Source organism: Arvicola amphibius, chromosome 12 (genome assembly GCF_903992535.2).
Source record: "Arvicola amphibius chromosome 12, mArvAmp1.2, whole genome shotgun sequence".
Classification (NCBI taxonomy): Eukaryota; Metazoa; Chordata; class Mammalia; order Rodentia; family Cricetidae; genus Arvicola; species Arvicola amphibius.
In genome coordinates this window covers 132,988,950-133,006,032 of record NC_052058.2, presented here as the reverse complement: position 1 = coordinate 133,006,032, position 17,083 = coordinate 132,988,950, and the positions used below count along the sequence as shown (strand labels likewise).

Sequence of the window (17,083 nt, the reverse complement as noted above, 5' to 3'; positions counted from 1 at the left end):
ATGCATGCCGCTGTGAGAGTAGAACTCACAGACTTAGCTCCCTGAGCATCCATGTCATGGCATTGTCCACTGCAGAGCACTCTTCCCTGACTTGCTGGTAGTATCCAGCTGTAAGCCTGTGCCCAACCCAGGCACACAGGGACATTGGGGTGTAGTACCCAGAGCTTCACAGGAAAAAGTGAAGTGCATTTGGGACCTGGAGCTGAAGCAGCTCCTTGCCGGACTTGTCCTGAAGTTCAGAATTTAGATGTCATTAGATTACTCCCTTAAGGCACCAACAAGGTCAAGATCCTAAAGGGACATGTTAATGCTTAACTACCACATACCCAGTCTGCTGTGGGGTTTCTGGTCTTTGTTGACTTTGACCCATCTTCTTCTGGCCTGCTTAACCAGCTCCCAGGAATTCACACATGCAGTACCATCCCAGGCCCTCTAGGAATCCCCAGGTGAAGTCAGTTGCAGAGAGCAGGTGCCAGCTGGATTAGGAGTCTTGACATTCAATAATGGTTAAAGGAGGTGAAGACACTCTCTAGGGAATATGTCCTATGGGCTTTCTTCCCATAGGGTAATTGCATGTTACCAACTCAATAAAAAAATGAATAGAAAGTGAAATTTTTCCCGAAGGCTTTGCCCTAGCCCTGGGCTCTGTTCCCTTTGCCTCCTCCTGAGTCCTGGAGGAGGCTCCGAGTGACACAAGCTCAAGCGTACATATAACTCCTCATATACTCATTGCCTGCTGTAGGGTTCAGTCCATGCTAAAGAGTATGGAGTCTTTCATCAGCCACTTTCATCCTTTCCCCGAGGACCTTCAGGGAATGAACTACCTTTGGAGTCCTCACAGCTGTGAAGCTGGCCGGTCTGCAGGTCACACGTTCTAGATGACCTTGGGTCACTGGTGTAGCAGGCATAACCTTGGGACAGCCCTCAGGCCCTTGTAGAAAGCACATTTAATGCAAGAAGGTTTTCAGAATGGTGAGCGCCTGCTGAATATTGACCACTGTCATTCTGGCAACTGTGTTGACCATCACCACTACAGGGAATACAGAGCAACAGGAGAGACAACCAGGAGATGGGAGATGGTCGCTAGGAGGGAGATTAGTTCACAAAGCGACTGGAACTGTCTGTATTGCATGTATCGGAAAGAACAAAAGCTGACAGTTTTGAAGGTTGAAAGTATACATGGTTCACAGAACCCCAGCAGTGTGTCTCCATGGTAGATGGGTTCTTATGGCACAAAGTGGGCCCCTCCCCCAGTGCTCACTTTGGCTGGTTCTTTGGGGGCGGGTTGTAGGCAGCAGCATCCTAGAACCGTCCTGCAAGTCTGAGACACCACAGGAGTGAGAAGCTCTACCCCAGCCAGTCAGGCAGAAACTGCTCTTGGGAATAGCAGAAAGGGGGGCATGGATGCAGGTAAGCCGGTATCACCAGGGTACCTGGGTTGAGGGGTGTATCTTCTACAGGAGCAGACCTGATTGTGCTGGATCCCTTTCCCAGAGAAGGGAGGCCTGAGCCTACCCTGGTCCTAATACTTGTGTCGCGGCTAGCTCATGAAGTACATCAGCTATGGGACCTGTTCCTTAGTTTGGGAATCAGGTACTCCTATTATCTTTCCAGGATGGCCTCCCGTTCAGCTCCTATGAGAATGAAGCTATTATCCAGGGAGCCATGGGTTACCTCCAATCCCACTGCCATGCGTGCCTACAGATTTTGCTCTGTTATGGACCAGCTAATCCAAACCTGGATCTATTGTCATTATTATGAAGAAGACATATAACCCAGGGTTTTAGCTTCCCACCCCTTGGCAGTAGAAACATTATCCTGCATTCATGAACTCTGGCCAATTCTGTAGGTAGCATGATTGCTCCTTCAGCCCTAGATTGACTTGAGAAGAGAAAGAACCTGTGTAAAGTATCTTATGATTTAGACGCCATTGTATAGGGAGGGTGGTATTTGCCTCAGTGGGCGATTCCACTGATAGGAAATACAGGGCTGTCTATAGAGACAGAATGGGAATCAGAAGTTATCCGGGCTTGGGGAAAGCAGTATCGCCTAGGGAGGATAATGACTGGCCATGGTCCAGGGTTTCTCTGTGGGTAGAAGAAACCTTTCTGAATTAGTTGCTGGTGATTTCACAGCTCTGAATATATAAATACTAAACTTTATAGTTTAAATGGGTGGCTACTGCAATACATGACATACTTTGCAGCTTGACCATTAGGGACTTCGTAATTCAAGTGCACTGTGTTCTTTAAATCAGTCCCTACTGCTCAGCCCTAATGAGATCCTCAGAAGCTGGAGACACCAGCAATTCTCTTCCACTGTCAGCTGACTCTGAAGTTTCCTCACCAGTGTAGGGCTAAACCTTGCCCTTCAATATGAGCAGAGAGAAAGCTGGCTCGGGTTGCCTCTGTTCAGCTAGCTAACTTCATCGCATGTGTTTATTTTTTTATTTTATTTGTGTATATGTGTGTGTCTGGGGATTGTGCCCACAGAGCCCAGATCCCTTGGAGCTGGAATTACAGGCAGTTTCGAGCAGCTTTGACTTGTGTGCTGGGGAACCAAGTCAGGTTCTCTAGAAAAGCAGTAAGCAGGCTTAGCCACTGAACCAAACCTCCTCGGCCCCATGTGGGATGATCTTGGAAACCGTAATCCAGTTGAGTATTTACATTTGCCCATAAAAGTAAAGACACGGCATGTCTGTTTGGTTGTCTGATATAAAATTCATTTCAAATTGTAAAGCCAGTTGCCTGCTTCCCTGTTCAGACTGTCCTGTGTCTGCGTCTTTAAGTGCCTTGATGTTGAATGCATTTATAATTGACATATTTGCCTGTGTTGTTGCTTTTTAAAATTATAATACAGAGTTTTTGTTGGTGTGTGTGTGTGTGTGTGTGTGCGCGCGCGCCTTGAGCAGTTTCTTTGCCTCAAGCCTATCTCTCCCCTGTAAGTGGAACTTAACTACTATGCTCTTTCAGTTGCCATTCTTGTCCCCACGTAAGCATCCACAGAGCCATCCTACCTGTATGTCGTAGAGCTGGTTACAGCCTCACAGCTCCCGCGTGGCTGCTGGATGCCTGTGGGAAATACAGCCTGCTTACTGGTGTAGCCACCTTATTCCCATGGATGGCCAGCGCAGGGACTGTCATCACCTCATATCTTAGTTACTGTTCTATTGCTGTAGGAGAAACCATGACCAAAGCAACTTAAATCGTTTAACTGGGGCTCTTAGAAGGTTGTCCATTTCCATCATGGTGGGGAGCGTGGTGGCAGGCAGGCGCTGCAGCTGTGGTCAATAGCTTACATCCGCATCCTCAGGCGGGAAGGCAGAAAGAGAGTGGGACCACACAGTTTCTCCAACCAGGTCACACCTCCTAAGCCTTCCTGAACAGTCCGCCGACTGGGGATTGAGCCTATCAGAGCCTATGTTCTCTTTCAAACCACCACACTCCCATGAGCTAGAACAGCAGAAACATTGTTAACAGCTGAACTGTTTCTGTTCCTTCTCCTCTCCCGGCTAGTGTTCAGATTTGTGTGAAACGTGTCCAAGAGCTTCAGTGGCAATAAACAAACTTTAAAGCGAACTATAATCATGTCAACTAGACTCCGCAATGTTTGCGGTGCTTTCCTTGACCATAATAGACATCATTATCCCTTCAGAAAATGGAACACTGGCACGAAGCAGTTTGGTAATTTTCACACGTATTCAAATTAGATGAGCAAAAACCCGACCAATGTTTTATATCAAAGAGAAGTCTGCCCGAGGTTCAGCTTTCCAGACATTATCCATTATCTCTCATTTTACCCATCTTGCCTGTGCCAGCCAGCGTGCTTGTAGGCGCGGATGGAGTTCTCAGACTTATGGAAATAAGAGGACAGTTATCTGCACAGGGATGGAGGGGCCTAGGAACCTGTAGGGCATAGCATAGATACTGGATCAAAAGCAGTTGTGTTGCCACCACAACAAAGCCATGGACCAGAGAGTAGTAATGACCCCTAGGTGGAATTCTATACGGTCAAGGGACAGAGTCAATCAGTGCTCCCTGACCAAGGAGGTGCAGGAAGTTGACTCCCTGTCCTCTGTTGCTTCCATCAACATCTGGCATCCTTCCCAACTCCCACCCAATAGACTGTTGGGGCAGCAGTCAGCATTTACTAAGTTCTGAGGGGGACAACAGGGTACACAATGTAATAAGACATGAGGATCCTGGCTTGGGGGCCTAGAAGAGAAGATGTCCATGAAGGCTGTACAACTGAGCCCACACTATAAAAGAGGACTCCTCTGTGCCAAAACCAGCACAAGGGGAAAGGGCATTTCCGTTGTGTGGCTGCCCAGAAGGGAAAGCCTTCAAAGGAAGCACACAGCCTGCAAAGTTTATTCCCAGTGGAGCACAGTGCTCATGCGTCCACAGGTGTGTGCCTGTCCCGAGAAGTGAACGACAAAGCCAGCAAGACGGGGCTGCAGGCTCCTGCAGAGAACTTTGTAAAACCTGACTCTGGGCAGTACTTTAGACATGGTGAAAAAAGTGCTTTGGGTTAAAGAATTTAAACTATTTTGTAATAAATTATAACATGGAGGTCTGATCACTGAGCTGTTACAAAAGCAAGACAATAGTCCAGATCACACATTGGTAGACAGGTCGGTATAGAGTTGTAGCAGGCCAGAGCAGATTGAGGGCCCTGGTGTCTGAGTGCTGCAGATTAGCTTCCCCGGGGAGGGAGTTGACTTGTAGACTATGCAAGCTGATGCCCCTTACACTGCAGGGTTTGGTGCATTAAAGCCTTGTTCCCCCCGCCCCCCGTGTCTGTGCTACTGAATGGCTTTCCACCCCTATGCCTGGGCCTTGTCAGCATGGATGTGGTCGCCAGCGCTCACCTTTCTCATACAACGCAGATGAGCGCCCCACCAGCAAACGAGTTAGAGTTCGAGCTGGAGAGAAAAAGGCTGAATCAGACATTTATCTGCTGAGCACTGCGGCTTCTCGCGATCACTAGATCACATCAGTCAGTTCTTCATAAAGTTTTCATTTAGAGGGGCACATTTAGACGAGTCACAAAGCCTGGGGACTTGCACTAGACCATTCCATCCGAGGAGCCTAGATTAAATGGGAAAGGATGGGCTTGATTGCCAAGGACAGAGTACTACAGAAGGGCAGACTTGAAGACAGGTTTATCTGCTCAGTCTGCAGCCTGGGAGGCTGAGGCCAAAGTGCCAGTGGGTTGATATCTTTCAATCTTCCACTGTTTGGCTTGTGGTTGGCCAGCTTGTCCCTGTGTCTTCCTGTCGCCATCCGTGTGTGTGTGTGTGTGTGTGTGTGTGTGTGTGTGTGTGATTGGGTTGGAGACTGTCCTAATGACCTCATTTAACCTAATTACTTCCTTAAAGACCCTGTCATATCTTGAGGTCCTGGAGATTGAGACTTCCACACATGGATTCGCGGGACAACATAGTCGGGCCTGTAATCAAGAAGTGGGTGCTGATGGCAGCTTTGTGTGCTCTCCTCTTGAGCATCTCTGGAACTGAGTCTCACGTCTGTGTCTGTTCTACTGTTGATGAAAGCACCCAGCCTCTGGAGTTCAGGGCAGCCTACCAGCTACTGAGGGCTGGACCCACTGGGAGATGCTCTTCTCCCTCTAATATGAGTCCTGTTCTCATGGGAGTGTGTCTGGGCTGCCACATCTGCTGCCTGTTCCTGTAGCCATGGACCCTATATAGGCTGGCTCAACCTCTGGTGATAAGCTTTCTTTCCAGTTGGTTTGATTTGAAAGCATAGTGTAGGAGTCATGCGAACTGCTCAGATTTTATGTTGTACTTTCCTAGCATTTTGAAGACCTGGATTTAATCCAATGTACAACACACACACACATAGACACACACACACACACATGTACACACACACACACACACAGAGAGAGAGAGAGAGAGAGAGAGAGAGAGAGAGAGAGAGAGGAGAGAGAGAGAGACCTTAGATCCTCAGTATCTTGGAAGTTATTCATAGAACTCTTCTCCGTGAATACCAAAACTCAGATATTCAAATCCCTTATATAAAATGGCATACCATGCTGTTTGCATATAAACTATACATATCCTGCGGTAAACTCTAAATAATGTGACTTATAAAAACAGTACAGGGTAAATAATTATGCATTATATTTTACAGGAGATAACAAGAAAAAAAATCTACCTGTTCACTACAGACAGTTGCTCACCCCTAGTGTCCCCCACCTTGAATCTGAAATACTGTTCTTTCTGCTGAGTTCATCTTGTTCCTAGAAATTATGACTGGGGCAGTTATTCTTCATGGCTACACAGAGAAGTCTTTTTCCATGTTCAGCTGTGCCTAGAGATACATTCACAGGAGAGATACAGCATGGGAGTTCCCTCCCCGGGGCAGTAGTGGGGCAGGGCTTTGTATGTAGCTGCCCATACAGAGACTGAGGCTTAGCTTCAGTCTGAGGCCTCTGTCTTGGGTTTGCTGGTGTGAGCCATTGGCACAGGGCTGACTGGAGCCCATACAGAGACTAAGGCTTAGTTTCAGTCTGGGGCCTCTGTCTTGGGTTTGCTGGTGTGATCCATCGATCAGCACAGGGCTGACTGGATGGTCCCTTGAGTGTCCCTTTCTACATGCGCTGAAGAAAAGCTTGCACTGGGGTGATTTATATTAATTGCAACAACTTTAAATGCAGCAAGCATTTTAGCTTGATTTTGTCTAGTTTATCTTCTTCAGTGGATAAGGTATTGATTTCTGCAGCTCATGTGTCTGTGTCCTTGTAAGAGCTGGCAGGAAGGAAAGACTCAGAGGTTTGAGCTGCCAAGCAGAGACATTTGGGATGAGGGTGGAGAGAAGGATGCCTGTGGTGGGTATAAAACAGTGGCAGGTGGCAGTATATTGGGCTTCTGGTTCTATCCCAGCCTAGTACTAGTGCAAACTCCGTTAGCCAACACTGGTCGTTGGGCCAGGAGGACAAGTTTTATAGTAAATAACTTAAACTTGGACGGTCCTTCTGGATCTATCCAGCACTGAAACAGTTTGTACCATGTGTGTGTTTAAACACACCTCAGATTGAATATGTTAATATCTTAGTAACTTTATACAAACAGAAGCAAAATGTTACCAAAATCAGGGTTGAAAAGGTGGCTCAGTGGATTAGAGAACTTGGAAATGTGAGAACCCGAGTTCCAATCTCCAGGACTCATGTAAAATCGGGTGTGGCCACACACACCTGTGACGCTAGCGCCAGAGGAGAAGGCTGAGAACAGAAACAGGATAGCTGCATCTGCTGGCCGCACAACCTGGCTGGAGAAATGATAAGTGTTAGCTAGGTTCTGGGACAGACGCTGTCTCAAGGAAATAAGACTGGATGCTTGATGTGCTCCTCTGGTCTCCATGTGGGTAACTATGTACACATGTTGGCATCCATGCATATACCACATGCACAGACAAATACAACGTTGCCAAAATTAATGGCATCCTTTCTCAAGACCTGTGAATTCTGTGATAACACAAGGCACTGCATGGTGTTAGCATTTCTGGCAGAGTAGACGTGTGAGCCACCATCCAAAAAGACTGTCCTTGTCAGCTTACCAGGTCTGCCCCGTGACTACCAAGTTGGTCCCCTCTGTCATCAATCCCCAGTTAATCCTGTGCAAAGCAGATAAAAGCAGCATTGGAGCTGCTTCTGTGCCCAGTTGCTAATTGAGAAGCTTCCTCTCAGCTGTTTGTGGAGACCCACAAGGACAAGCACCCTTGCTGGGAGACTTCTGTACCCTCCCCTGTCCAGCAGCCAAGCTTCCTTGGGTCTGTCTGGAAATACCTGTGCAGCCATGTGACATGCCATGGTCCGTGTTCCTCCACAGCATCCACAGCAATGGGGAGAAGGCTGGGCTGCATAAAGAAAACTTGCTGCTTCGAGGCTGCACCATCAGGAACACAGAGGCAGTGGTTGGCATTGTCATCTATGCAGGTAGGCACGGGCTAAGCCTTAGACCACACACGGCCACACTGTGCTGTATGCTGCTCAACATTTCTTTCTATTACTCTCTGATCCCAAGGTTTGTGAGTACCCATTGTAGAAAATTGTGAAATTTATGCAAACAGAAAAGTGTAAAAGCAAGGATTATTCTAATAGTACCTCAACCCAATAGAGTTTTTGGTGTTTGTACTTTCCCCCCCCCCCCCCTTCCTTTTTTTGGCTTTTGGTTTGTTTGGGTTTTTTTTTTTTTTTTTTTGCATTTTCACATATTTCTTTCCATTCATGTCACAGTTGTGATAATGGTCCATTCATTGTGCATCCTACTTTGAGCAAGGTTCCTAGAGAGCGGCAATCCGGCATAACTGCTTTGTGGGATCCAGTCATTGTCCCCTGTGCTCAGGAGACAGTTACTCCATATCCCTCCATCCTCCTCTCTAGGACATGAAACCAAAGCCCTGCTGAACAATAGCGGGCCCCGCTACAAGCGCAGCAAGCTCGAGAGACAAATGAACTGCGATGTCCTCTGGTGTGTTCTCCTCCTCGTCTGTATGTCTCTATTCTCAGCGGTTGGTAAGTCTCCGAAGATGAGGCCCCCATGAAGTAGACTGCTGGACAGCCTGCAGGCCAGTTTGGGGGCGGGGATTATCCTGACTCCACTAGACCCAGCACCTGAGAGGTCAAATGCATCATTTTCACTGATGCGGATCCCAGGAGTGTCTGCATCAACATCAGCGTGGCCACACCGAGGCGGATGGACTCTGAAGAGTAAGGTTCCTTTCTGAGTTGATTACTGCTTGGATGGGAGGATGACTCCATCCTAGCCATACATAGTAATGTACCCAGCGAAGAGTTGGCAAGAGTGACGAACCAAGAAACAGAAACAGGAGAGGTACACACGTGCCAATGTGGCTGTGTAGAAACAGAAAACGACCATTTGTGTCCTAAGGGTGGGGGTCATTTATATAAGCTTTGCAGGAATGTGTTTTTTGAGGCTCCCGCCCTTGACTTCCCACCTTGTTCCTGGTCAACTGTCAGCATAGAGCAGACAGGTATAATATGGTTTTGAAGCAAGGGCTCGGGTAATTGAAGACAGAGCCATGGAGAACACCAAACTTTTTGTAGCCAGATAGGTGTGGGACTCAGATTAGGAAGAAACATGCATAACCCTTGACTTCTCAGAATCTGTAACATGACAAAGTTCAATTTCCAAGAAGAGACCTCGTGGACACTGTTGAGTTTCTACTGCTTTTTCACCAAGCGGCTCAGGACTCTGTGTTTTTGCGGCACCCTGATGGTGAAATCTTTCTCCCAGCATATAGACAGTTTCTATAGCGTGACCAGTGGTGACAGTTCGCATCATCAACAGGAAACCGTGGGGTGTGGTTGGTGGGTTCTTGCTATGTTGTTCAGGGTGGCCTACAATGTTGGATCCTCCTGTTGTAGCTTTAAATTACATGATTACAGGTACATAGTACCACACACAATTTAAGAAACTCTCAATTTGAGCCACGCGCCATGTGCCCATGGGTCCAAGAATACTATGTGTGGTGTTTTCTTCTATGGCAAAGAAAGCTGGTCAACCAAATATGCCATGTTGAGTGACAATCTTAAATTTGTCTTAATTTTCCCCAAGCAGCATTCTCTCTTTCCTGTCTGATGAATGATACCTCTCTTTGAATGTGCACAGGGCATGGATTATGGGTACGGCGTTACCAAGAGAAGAAAGCGTTGTTTGATATTCCTGAGTCTGACGGCAGCTCTCTGTCCCCAGCCACGGCCGCCCTTTACTCCTTTTTGACAATGATAATTGTTCTGCAGGTAACAGTATTCAGTGCTGTGTGGTAATTACTTTATTTTCCCCAATGGAACTCAAAAGCCCTGTGAAGAATTTCCTATAAACTCATCTTGAAGAATCACAAATACTTGTTGCCTTTTATTCTCTATTTGTAAGTTGTTTCTTTGCAGACTTTCAGGTTGATGCCCTCCTTTGCTTTTCTTAAAATGCTTCATGAGAGTTGAGTTTTTGCCAATGTTTCCTTGGTTTTTATTATTAAGATTATGATTATTATTATTGTTGGTGGTGGTGGTGGTGGTAGTAGTAGTAGTCTATGATTGAAGAAAGGCCTCATACATGCTAGGCAAGTGTCTAACCATTAAACTATATGCCCTTAGTTCTTTATCATTTTAAAAATGAAATTTTATCAGGGAGTAATCTTAAAATTTACAGGAAAATTTCAGACTCTAATGAAGAACACCCACTTGTGCCCCTCACCTAATTTCTCAGACTCAAGTGTGTTTTACTGGTGTATAGTACTCTGAAGCACAATTAATAGAAACCCCGAGAGAGAAATTGGGGTTCAACCTGAAGATTCAAAAAGCCAAGCAGCCACCCACTGTCTCTTACCTCAACCTCAGTCCGAAAATGGCGATCCTGCCTCCAAGAATCTCAGAATGAGACTGAGACTTGAGAGTTGTCTCCTCCCGTCTTATATTCCTCTCTAGTACTAGGATTAAAGGCGTGCACCACTACTGCCTGGTTTCCATGGCAAGCTAGTGTGGCTGCTGGGATTAACGGTGTGTGTCATTGCTGCCCGGTCTGTAAGGCTGGCCAGTGGGGCTTTTTACTTTTCTGATCCTCAGGCAAGTTTATTTATTAAAATGCAAGTGAGATGTCACTACAGTACTCTCCCCAAAAGTAGGAAACCACGCTGAATGCTTTGCTGTGAGCCAGACCCCAAGCTAGGTCATTCCCAGTGTCTCTGCAGATGAGCCTCTCTCCCAGAATTCATTGTGATGACGCTTTCTGCATCAGTCTTGGTTTTCAGTAGCAGCAGCATGCATTGACACACCTCCCTGCCTGTAACTGAGAGGCAGCACCCAGAGAGGCATGTTAAAGAGGAAGGACAGCCCCAGAGCTCTAAGGGGCAGTGAAGATCACCACTAACCCCTCTGAGAACAGCATGACCAGAGGATCTATTCAGCCTCATCTAAGATATCCCTGCCTCTTACCGCCAGTGGCTTTCTACAGTGGGAAAACAGTCCCATTTGACAAAATAGTCCTTTTTCGTAAATGCAAATTTTGTTCTAGCCTTGTGTTAGGATAATAGTTTCTGTCTTATTAGCATAATTAATTTACCAGGAGGAAAACCCAGTTAGTCAGAATATGATATTCTGGGCTCGTAAATATTAGTTCGATGCTGTGAGGTTACCAATAAACACTCAGTTCCAGAAGGCTGGACTTGAAACCATAACCGGGCATTTTTTTCTCCAGCCATCTTCCCTTTGCTCTTTATTGCACAAGATCACAAAAATTGTCCTGCCTCTGAAACAACTGTCTTTATTCCACGGCTGCCCCCTGGACCGTGGACACATCCTTGGGTGATAGACAGCTCCTGCTATCTATCAGTGAGCTATCGGTCAGTGAGCTGACCAGGGCCCAGGGGAAGCCTGAGGGAGAGCTGCTATACTCGGAGGTGACTTTGCTCATGAGGACTCTGACTGTGCCTGTTCTCTTCTCTTCTCTCTTTCCTTTCCTAGCCCCTCTCAAGCACAAGTTAGTCTCCAGGCCATCGTTATCCTTCCAGACACAGGAGTGGATTTCCGCTCTGCAATTGCACCTGCCTAGGCTATTCTAGTTTAAACTCTTTGCCAGTACTCTAATCCTTTTCCAATAGTGGCTTTAAGGCAACCTAACTAAGCTCTTAAAGGTACAGTACAGTTCCTGCTTCCTTGGTCATTTGTCATTTAACTCCACTGCTTTCACTCCACTGCTCCCCGGTTCTCATAGTCGTCCGTTCTGTGTGTCTTTGTCTTGTAGGTACTGATCCCGATCTCCTTGTACGTTTCGATTGAAATCGTCAAGGTGTGCCAAGTATACTTCATTAACCAAGATATAGAACTATATGACGAGGAGACAGACTCCCAGATGCAATGCCGAGCTCTGAACATCACGGAAGACTTAGGGCAGATACAGTACATCTTCTCAGACAAAACTGGCACTTTAACTGAGAACAAGATGGTCTTCCGAAGATGCACCGTGTCTGGCATCGAATATGCTCATGATGCCAATGGTGAGTGCAGGGACAGAGGCCTCCAGGGTGGCCCGGATGAGAATACTGCTTTCTCCAAAACTGCATGGTCAGGAGGCAGGAGAAACTGTTCATAGGCTATCGTACATGCAGGTTTTCAAGGAAGGATAAATCCTTGGCGATCACTTGGGATGCCGGTGCTATTTATAGAGTGAGCTGACATTGCCCTGCTTGATGCCGTGTCTGGAATGATACGCATCTGTTCTGGCTCATTTTCTGTCTTGCGAGCGCAGCAGCCGGGCAGAGCATCCTTGAAGTGCTAGTTTCTACACTGGCTTTACTTTGTCCCAGGGAGGGACAGAGAGGTTTTTCTGTTGTCACTCATCTATCTTCCTGCTATCGCCTAAAAAAAAAAAATTCTCAGATGGGCACTGTGTACTTTACACTGCATTCTTGGCCTTGGAACACAATGTCCATTGGAGACTGAGAGAAATGAGTCTCTCTGCTTCTGGTTACTCGGGCAGCCCCGCCTCCTGCCTCTCCTTTCCTTATCCTTTGCTGCCTCCTTCCTTGCTAAAGGAAGGCTCAGGAAAAGCTTCCTAAGCCCCTTGCCAGGAGGAGATACAATGAAGGTGCCTTCAGAACAGCCATATTTCTCGATAACAGCCACTTTCAAGCCCCCTTGCTTTGCAAACAGAATTCCCTTCTTTTCGATGGAAACTACAAAGAAACACACACTGGCAAGGAGATGGGGGGTAAAATGGAGGAGTCAGTGGGTAGCCAAAGATGTCGCTACTGAGCTGTCTCTCTAGCACCTAAGAATTATCTTGATGGCCACTGTCTTCTTCTGTATAGTGTTATTATACCAGAAGGCCCAGGTATCTACCAGCTGTTTAACATTTTTATTTGCACCCCACATAAACAGCTGGTGCTATTTTCTGTCTTTATCCCTCTACTCTGATTACTTTCCTGACCCCACTCCCCTGTCTGTACCTTACGCTCTAACCCTTCTGCTTCCTGTCCCCTTCCCAACTGCTCAGCTTTGTGACTGGAGTATGATCCCAGGCATTGTGTTTGCAGCAACCTGTGGAGCTGGGCCTCAGTTTCAGATGGGTCAGAGCAGGTTTGAGATCCCCCACATGGCAGAGCCTTGAATCAGTGCTGATTCTTTTTCTTGGTGAGGTGGTACTTTTATTAATTAGGTTCATGTGCATGGATAGCACATTTTATGTGGGTATCAAAATAAAACATTTGTACCCTGTAGATATGTATAGTTATGATTTGTCAATCAAAGATAATATTAATAGCACAATAAACAAAATAAAGTTGAGATCTGAGTCTCCATGGGGCAGAATCATAGATTTAATAGAAGTCAACTGCTAAGATAAGGCTAAAGGGTTCTGTCACCTCTAAAGGACACACTAAAGCATTTGAGGGATGAAACAGTCTTCATGTATCTTCATGATACAATGTGCAGAAGTGCCAACACTGGATAAATATTATCTTCAGTTGGTCCAGCCCATGGGTTGACCCTAACTATGAATACAAATCTGAACCACGGCTCATATGCCAGAACCATCCACAGAGACTATGAGCATATTCTTCTCTCGTTCATGCTCGGATAACCGACAGCTAGCTGGCAAGTCAGAACCAGCCTCAGCCCACAGTACGGCAGCAGTAGTAGCTGCTGCCTGGCTCCACAGCTTCAGGTTGTCCCTCTCCAAGTCGGAACCAAGTCAATACACAATGCCAGAACGTGGCAAAATCACATGCCCAGGCATTGCTCCTCCCTGCTGCCCAGCCAGCGTGCTGGGACTTACATCATCGGTAAACAGGTGGGCTGCTTGGCACCCTGCTATGGAGACGTGCCTGATGACGGTGGGCAGGCATTTCTTCCCTTTCCCTCTTCCTCTCGTCACTGAAGGAAGGCTGATGATTAACAGAACTGAATTGCTCACATGGCTGACTAATACCACGGGTACCCACTTCCTTGGGCATCTTTCAGAGGTGCCCTGATATTAGGCTACCCTAATGCTTCTACCAAGTGTGCTGCTGGCACTTGGAATTCTGGTTAAATGCTTGGTTTGGAGGAGTAATTCTGAATAGGTTCGTTATTGCTCACCCATGACTCAGAGAGTCATCCCAACCTGGCAAACCTGGGAAGATTTGTTCAGAGCCACTGGCAAGAAAGAGTGGCACGAGCTCTTCTTCATACCATTTTCCAAGCACCTGTGTGGATGTGGGGGTCCTCCTTGGCAGTGGCTCCCAAAGACTCAAGCTCAGGATCATAGTCAAGATCCTCTTGGACAGAGCCTCCCTGGCTGGGTCCAGTCCTGGTTACACGCAGCCAGCTGGTGCAATCTCAAGAGTGCCACCCTTGCTCATCTTAAGTATTCTACCATTGACCGGTACATGGAGACAGCTCCCTCGCCCTCATGGCCAAACACCAGGCACCTACAGTGGTGCCTACCCTCCATTTCACATGAATAATGCCTCATTGTCTTGAGGGCCCCAGTGAGGCAGGCCACCCCAGGGCAGGGAATCTCTCAAGAACTCTGTTGTGTTGTTAGGCCTGCACACTGCCCTGCCTTTTAGTAGACCAAACCCTATCTAAGCTGGAGAGAGAGGGAAGGTCAGTTGGGAGTTCAAGTCTGGTTTAGTAAGGCAGTGTAGCTACTGTGCTGTACTTGACAGGATCCTAGCTTTGGAATCCCTTGGACCTTGGGTGCCACCTTCATCTCCTTTCTCCTGTGTTGTGTAACCTTAATAAGTTCCTTAAATTCTCTGACATGAGACTTGGTCTTCTTACCTGTGAAAGAGTCTGTCATTAAATATGATAATAAAGCCAAAATGTTCTGCTGCTTTCGGGTTTGTTCACTGAGTAAGCTCATGGAGGACGCAAATAAGTTGGGATGTTGTAGTAACTTTCCCAAGCCCTTGTCAGTGAAACACTAGGTACAGCCTTGCCATCAGAGAGTGTGGATGGGGTGTCCCGTGGGACAGACAGTCATAGACCCTAAAACATGCTGATTTGACTATGCCTGCCCCCATGATGTCTTCCATTGTGCCCCTGTCCCCATAGCCCAGCGACTGGCCAGGTACCAAGAGGTGGACTCAGAAGAGGAGGACGTGGTGCCCAAGCTGGGCCCATCCTCCCACCGTGGCAGCACTGGAAGCCACCAGAGCATTCGTGTCACTCTCAAGAACCAGAGTATCAAATGCCACAGGCGCTCGGGCAGTCGGGCTGAGGCCAAGAGAGTCAGCATGCTGTCGAAGCACACTGCCTTCAGCAGCCCCATGGTGAGTGCAGGCGGCGTGGGGCTCTCCTGCCGGGGGAGGAGGGGTGCCCATCATTCTACTCTCTTCCCACTCTCATTTTCTCTGATAATCAAAATTCTCTCTTTTTAATCACACAAATAAGCCCACGCTTGGCTGTACTCCACAAACAGAAGCAGTCTGGCCAATTCCTCTCTCTACCATTGTATCTTTCCTGAAACACTTCTTGTGCCTCTGTGCCACGGTGTCTGCTGCTGGGTGGTTGCCAGGCGAGCCACCTAAAGAGGTGACAAAGAGGAAGCCTAGTCAAATGAAGGGAACAAAACACCGGAACAAGATGACATGTGTGAAAAGGCAGAGCCAATTACCTGCCCCATAAAGTTTTAATTAGATGAGCGCAAAGCAAATTTCTCTCTTGTCGGTGGCTAATGTGTTTATGGACCACTGCCATTAGGCCGAGAAATTTCTAGATGTAACAGGTCCTGAAGAGCTCCTTTGACTTCTGCAATGTTTGAAGAACAGAGAGGAAATCCTTTGTGCTCACTTTGAATTGTCTCATTCTTTCGAGACTTTTTTGACGAGTACAGAAGCTACCATGTAAGTCCAGGTATCTAGAATTGTGGATGTTAATCATTAGGTTCAGACCTGTGATGTTCTGGGAGGCAAGAGAAGGACCGCATTGGAGCATATTTTCCTGCCAGCATCCTGCAAATCTGTAACGAGTACATGAATATTCAAGTTTTCTGACCTAGCAATTTAGTCACTCAGTCAACAATTACTATAACAAGTTTACCAGTATGCTATTTATACCAGCAGGATGGTGGGAGTTAAATAGCCAGTAGCAAAGGGTACGCAGATAATTATAGTACATTCATCTACTTTGACGATGGTTTTTATAATATGTTCTCATATAATCTGTGGAAAAGTTCATATGATGGGCTTTGAGAGAAAACTGTTACTTTACAGTTATTTTTCCTATAAGCTATACTGATTATGTAAAATATTTTAATTATTTGAATGTAACGAGATGGTATCTCAAGGAAATGTAGAGACATGATTTTCAAAATGTAGATATTATTTTATAGGGCAATGAAATACAGACTGCTCAGGTTTTGAGTTTCTCTAGGCTGAGAGTATATTTTACTTTCATCTCCTAAGAAGCATAGTCACATATATCAATTTATATCACTACGTAAGTATGTTATACAATTGAAGTTACATATAAAGCACAGCTGTAAAGTATATGTCCATAGTGTGATGAAATTCTGTCCATACCTTATACAAATTCAAGTCTGCTTAAACAGTTAAGTACCGGAACACTTGGCAGGTTACCAGGTCCAACTCACCATGTACTCTATTTTTTTCCTAGGAGAAAGACATTACGCCTGACCCCAAGCTGCTGGAGAAAGTGAGCGAGTGTGACAGGTACCTGGCCACTGTCAGGCACCAGGAGCACCCTCTGGCCCACCTCTCACCTGAGCTCTCTGATGTCTTTGACTTCTTCATTGCACTGACCATCTGCAATACAGTGGTGGTCACGTCTCCGGATCAGCCACGGCAAAAGGCAAGCTCCGCCCTATCCCTGAGACCCCCACAGTGTCCTTGACACTCTCTGAGGCCTGCACGGCCTGCACGGAGACTCGTAGTCAGCTTGTTTCCCTGTCCTGCAGGAAGCTGCTCAAGGGTGGTGCCTCAGGCTGAAGGGGATGCTAGAGGGGCAAAGCGGCCATGAGACCGCAGTAGGTGGGAGGACAGCTTGCCAGATACCTTTTGGGCCTAGCATAGAAGAGGTGTACCCAGAGGCCAGTGAG

General features: G+C 46.8%; 1 protein-coding gene across 1 annotated transcript in view; it reads left to right on the top strand.

Moving 5' to 3' along the window:
* Window positions 1-17,083, top strand: part of Atp10a (ATPase phospholipid transporting 10A (putative)) — a 162,891-nt gene that overhangs the window by 110,821 nt on the left and 34,987 nt on the right. Inside the window, exons 4-9 of the mRNA XM_038313958.1 lie at window positions 7,853-7,959; window positions 8,407-8,538; window positions 9,656-9,786; window positions 11,786-12,038; window positions 15,079-15,296; window positions 16,642-16,836. Of these exons, the coding sequence (XP_038169886.1) occupies window positions 7,853-7,959; window positions 8,407-8,538; window positions 9,656-9,786; window positions 11,786-12,038; window positions 15,079-15,296; window positions 16,642-16,836 (1,036 nt within the window). The remainder of the gene's footprint in view (window positions 1-7,852; window positions 7,960-8,406; window positions 8,539-9,655; window positions 9,787-11,785; window positions 12,039-15,078; window positions 15,297-16,641; window positions 16,837-17,083) is intronic.